The 6000-nt window shown below is 43.8% G+C and overlaps 1 protein-coding gene across 4 annotated transcripts in view; it reads right to left on the bottom strand.

Moving 5' to 3' along the window:
- Positions 1-581: 581 nt before the first annotated feature.
- The window catches only part of LOC138576293 (zinc finger protein 414-like), a 659544-nt gene continuing 654125 nt past the window's right edge, over positions 582-6000 (bottom strand). For all 4 annotated transcript variants that reach the window (XM_069649546.1, XM_069649545.1, XM_069649544.1 and 1 more), the window contains one exon: positions 582-1007. In XM_069649546.1, coding sequence (XP_069505647.1) covers positions 931-1007 — 77 coding nt within the window. In that variant the 3' untranslated portion in view covers positions 582-930. The remainder of the gene's footprint in view (positions 1008-6000) is intronic.

Below are 6000 nucleotides of genomic sequence, written 5' to 3'. Positions count from 1 at the left end.
ACCACGACTTTCGTCACTCACAAGTAAATGAACTTAAGTAGTTGGAAAACTTGAGGATCGTAGACAGGCTATCTTATAATGAGGGCTATTTACATGTACATGTATTGTGATTGTTCTTTCGGGAGTACACAACTTGCAGATGCTTGACCTTCGTTTATGTATCAGAGGAAGGAACTTGTGCCTGGCTACTTGCTTAGCAATTTAAATTCTGCACCCTGGCACTAGATTTTCTCACATTGCTGTTTTATGGGGAACATCTAATTTCAATCAATCTATTCAATTTCATAATGGGAAAGTCAACCATTTCATCATTTTATGTAGTGTCATCATTTTATGTAGTGTCAATGGTCTGCAACCATACTATTTTTTGTGTAGTACACACTAAAATAACTTGCCTCTAGAATCTCTTGTAAGGTGCCTCGAATGCTAGAGGCTAAAAGCATTTTTACCAGTGCAGACTACATCACATTGTCCAAACCTGCCAGGGCTGCTTTGAGTGGTAAAGAGCAAAGGTAACACAGTAGCCATGTAATTCAAGAAAGCAAAACTCTTAATTACTTAATTCAAAACATTTCTTTCAATTGATTTCATACATAATTTATTAGTGGAAAGGATCAATTCCCCTTTCAAGCGGAATAAAAGGTACAAATTACAGTTATATACAAATGTGTAAGCAAGAGTATGTGTTTTCTGCCTGTGAAGAAGAATCACATACATTTTTGTAACTCACGAAGAGTAACATTTCTAAAGCTGCTGAAATACCTTACTGGTTTCTAAATGCTGAAAACACTTAAAAAGCAGAACAAGTTGAAATTACAACAACCCAGTGCCTCATCAGTCCCACCCAAGTCTTTATTGCCACCAAGAAATACAGAACACTGTTGGGTTATCATTGCCTGGTACTGCTCAAATCCATTCATCATGACGCCATCAGATCTGTGAGTAAATTGAATTGTCCAAATCTGGTGTTAACTTCAAGCGAAAAGGGTTCAAAGGTACACTGTAATCTATTGAAGAAAAAAAAATACATATTAACAGATTTGTCAATTACAATTACCATTTAAAATATTCGAGCCCCATTTCAATGTATGCTGATTGGAATTAAAGTACAGTGTTTAGGCAAATTCCATATGGTCAGAATTACAGTACAGTACATAACGCTGACCTCATTGGATCTAGTTCTTAAGACACTTCCCATGTTGTTCCTATAGACAGCCATTCTTTCGACATTTCAAACATTTGACCTTTACAGACCTCGCTGCAAGTCTATTATACCAAACAGATCTATTAAATGTGCTTCATATAATGACCAAACACATTCCTCTGAAAATCTTAATGGTTTCTGACTGTTAGAAGGACAAATTTGTAAAGATGATTAGGATGGTTAAAAAGTTAAAACGTTGAAGCACCCATTTCTCATTGTGAAAGAATGAGCGTTAGAGTACAAGGCATGACCCCTCTCCTGAGAGTGAAGATCCTCACTGAGTGGATAGATAAAGCAATGATTAACATAATTATTTCTAAGAACCACATTTTGTACAGTCAAAAGAAAAGGTTCTGCAAAGTAAGGAAAATAATACTTAGCTGTAACTATAGATCTCCATCACGTACATCTTACATGGATTGTTATGCTTTAAAGATGCCCGTTGTCAGGCTGAGAATCCTTGTGCAACTTTAAATCACAGTGAAGGCTAGCCGGCTCATTTTCAGGCTTTTTCCCTGTAGCGAATGAGATGGACAACCCCCGCCCCTCCAATTGTCAAACATGGAGCCCATCTTGAGATTCTTGGAAACAGTAGAGTACAGTACAACACATGAGCCTTTATGAGGGGCCGGGCGTATTGCATTTGAATCTATGGAAGGAAATAGTTTCTTCTCTAGCACAGGATCTTTCTTTAGATTCATAAGCTTCAAACAGACTCAGATGTGTAAGTTTCATGCGTAAATCATGTACACATACAAATGAAATGGGGCTTTTGAGGTTTGCCTTATTCACAAAGATTTAGCAAACTGCTCTCTCAACTCTGCATAGGAAGACTGTAATACTTGGTGAATGTATGCCATGTTACTGCTTTGCAGATAGCTTTGTGCTGGATGCCCAACACATCACCAATGTGTTGGGTATCCAACTCAAAGCAATGGGTTCATATGCAACCAAGTAATTGCCATTGCTATTGTAAAATTCGGTCTCAATATCTTGGTAAATGTTGATTCATTAAAAAAAAATATTTTTAAAAATAGTTTTTTGCAGTTCCATCCATTAACCAAATAACCAACAGCCTACATTGCCTACCAAGGATTCTCTATGAGCCAACCCTTTACGAATTTGTGCCCACACCCACCCCGTTCCTCCCCTGCGACCCTGATTCCATCCCTTCATCATATTATCAATAATTCCAATCCAATCACCAACCACTCATAATTCTCCTGGAGGTTTGTCATTGGGCAAACTAAACAGTGCATGCACCAGGGCATTCCATGTGGCCACATTCTCTGAGCTCGCTCTCAATCCTGCCTGCATGGCCCTGTACCATATAGTGGCCTCTGCCATTGACCAGCGTCTCAGGTCCTCATAGTGGCATTCAATGTGAGGACCCTCTGATGATTTCCAAGCCATAGCTATTCTTTTTGTAAGCACCCAAGTCAAATCCAGCATTCTATTTTCTGGTTTTGCTGCTTTGGGTCGCTGTATCATGCCAATAAACAGGCCTCTGGTGACCAATTGCATCTCGTGATTCCTCCTCTTTTCAATCTACACTCCCTCTATTACTAGAATCTCCCAATCACAGGGCAAGCCTAAAACATGTGCAACATATCTGCTCCCTCCGTTCCATATCTAGGATACCCCTTGTCTGTTGATCCATGGAATCGTGATATAACCTGTGGTGTCATGTACACCCTATGGAAAACATAGAATTGGGCTAACTTAAATCTCAAGAAATATTTTGTATACAGCGTAGCCCTGGTCCACTCCTGTTCTGTGAATTTCCAGCCCACATCAACCTCCCATTTATTCTCAATCTCAACTGCATCCACTGACAGAGCAGCCAACAGCCCTCGATACAATCGCAACACTCCATGACCCTCCTTCAGATACATCATACAGCAATCCCAACGTGCTATTTTCCTCCTCCGGAAGTCCAGAGGACCCTGGCCACAGTCCCTTAGCCCTATGCAGTATTCTGGCATGCGTTCTTAACTGGCCCGAATGCACCACAACCTCCCCACAATCTCCTGAAACTCCAAGAGATCCCCCAGTCATAGCACTTCCTTGAGTAGATATGGCGCAATCGCCACTCGTAATAAGGTGTGCTCCACTGTCCCCACCTCAGGCAACCCCCTAGCTACATGCTGCAGCTGTCCTGCCAAGTATAACTCAAAATGTGCAGCCGTGCCCCACCAACCACAGTCTGCACGATGTACTCCAGCCACCCTTTATCTGCCCGCCTCCCAAATGAAGCCACTGAATTAAGCTCTTTAAGAAAGGCCCCCAGTATGAGGTACGGTATATTAAATTATATAATAAGTGGGGCAGGTCCGCCATGTTAATGAGAGCTATTCTCCTTAACACTGAGACAGGTAGTCTTTTCCAGAAACCTATCGATTTCTCCAAACTGAGTTTATCTCGTACAGTATTATGCTCATATGAGAGCTTGGTATCATGAAATATATTGACCCTCAAATATCGAAACGTTTGAGTCTCCCACCTAAGCCCCAAGTTTGGCAAGCATGACTCATCCAGCCCCGCCCAGCCTGCCAACGGAAATATGCATGATTTCGTCCTGCTCACTGTGATCCCGGAGAGTGCTGCCAAATTATCGAGTGCCTCCAAGAAGGACTCCAAGTTTTCCTCAGGGTTACTTACATACAACAACATGTCGTCCGCATACAGGGATACGTCATGGCACACCCAGTCTACCAGGAGTTCCGCCTCTCTGAATTCCATCCTTAAGAACGCTGCAAGGGACTCCAGAGCCAATATAAAAAGCATTGCTGATAACGGCATCCCTGCTTTGTGCCTCTCAGTAGATTCCATAGGCCAGAAATATATTTCCCTGTTCAAACTCTCACCGTGGGCACTGCGTTTAGCAGCCTAAGCCATCTGAGGAAAGCTTCCCTCACCCAAAATCATTCCAGGGAGGCAAATAGCCACTCCCAGCGCACCGAATAAAACACCTTCATGGCGTCCAACGATATCATTGTGCACCCCTCCCCCCATGCCCTATTACCGCATGCAGTCTCTACAGGTTCTCTGAGGTCATTTAACCCGGGACACATCCAGTCTGATGAGGGTGTAATAGCGTCCCAATCACTGCTTTAAGCCTTTCCACGAGTAGGGATGCGAGGATCTTACTATCCTGGTTGATCATGGAGATTGATCGATATGACTCGCAATTCTGCATGGGTTTATCTGGCTTCAGTATCGGATGATTATGGATTCCCTCATGCTCTGCAGTAACCTTCCAGACTCTTATGTGCTTTCAAATGTTTCCAGCAACCAGAGGGCCATCTCATCTATGAATTCATTATGAAACTCGGCCGGTAGACAATCATCCCCCACTCCCCCACGTGTCTTGCCGGTCGGCAGTGCTCAAAATAAACCCCCTCTATCGTGTGTGGAGCTTGATCCGCCTGCCCCCCTTCCAGGACTGGCACATCTATCTGAGACGTCACTCTCATCTCGTGCAGATTGTCCTCTCCTGTCTGGTTATATAGGTTCTGATAGAATCTCTGAAACCCATCATTGTTTTCTCTCTGCAACCTCCATACTTCATCACATTTGTCCACTATCTCTGTAATTCCACTGCAACCTTCCCTCGCGTGACTATGCCATGCTAACATCCTGCCCGGTTTGTCTACCTGTCCATGTAACCTTTCCGAATACCATGCATAATTATATCTTCCCAACCTCTCCCAGTGTTCTATACATTCCAGTCTCAGTGCAAGAAGTTCTTTCTCGATATTTGCGTTCCATTCATGTTCCTTCTCTAGCTGCTTGAGCCTTACCTCAGAGTCCGATAACCTCCTCCACCAGTTCCCTCTGTACCCCTCCCGCTTTAGCAATCGCTATACACCACACCACTACATGAAATGTTTCCCATAGGTTTTCCTACTTTCTCACACTCCTGTCAGTAGTACAGCAGTACTACTCTATATGTTCCGCAATGTATTCCTGGAAGGGTCCGTCTTGTAGGGTCTCTGCCCTGAGCTTCTATGTTGGCACAGGAGCGGGGCGAGCGCTCTTAGCCCAATCCACAAATTGGGGGGAGTGATCCGAAAGACTCCTACCCTCATAGGAAGTACCCACAAATTCCTCCAAGTGCTCTAGGCTGGTGAAGAGATAGTCAATGCACGTATAAACGTCAAGCACCCCTGAATAATTTGAAAACTCCTTTGTTTCACCCGTCAGCCACCTCCAGATATCTTCCAACTCTAAATTCTCTAGCAAGATCCCCAGGACCCTTGGCACAACATACTTCTCATCCGACCTATCGCAGGGTGGGTGCAACACACAATTAAAGTCTCCTCCCCAGATCCACATAATCCCTATAAAGAGGGCCAATCTAGCATACAGCGAGTGAAAGAAGGATGACACATCATTGTAAGGGGTGTAAATATGAATAAGGCATACTTTCCTTTCTCCAACATAACCATGTACCAGGACCATCCACCCCTCATCATCCGTAATGACTTCCACCATTTGGAAGGGTACCCTAAGTGCCACCCAAATAAGAACCCCTCTTGCATAGGTGGAATACGTTGACCCAAATGCTACTCCTCCCCACTTCCTCAGCATGCTGGTCTGTCTCTACCCTGTAAGATGCGTCTCTTGCAGCATTGTGTTTCCCACTCCTTTCATGCCCTTTACATAACTAGTTAACCCCCTGACATTCCAGGAGGCCACTCTCAAATGTTCTGCCAGATTCCTACTGTCCCATTCCCCTGCTCCCCGTCACATCCCATATTTCTATGACCTCCCACACCCTTCCATTTTGGCCC

This window comes from Ambystoma mexicanum, chromosome 1p (assembly GCF_040938575.1).
Source record: "Ambystoma mexicanum isolate Mex_15411 chromosome 1p, UKY_AmexF1_1, whole genome shotgun sequence".
In the NCBI taxonomy this organism is placed as follows: domain Eukaryota; kingdom Metazoa; phylum Chordata; class Amphibia; order Caudata; family Ambystomatidae; genus Ambystoma; species Ambystoma mexicanum.
This window is presented reverse-complemented; position numbering and strand designations above follow the sequence as displayed.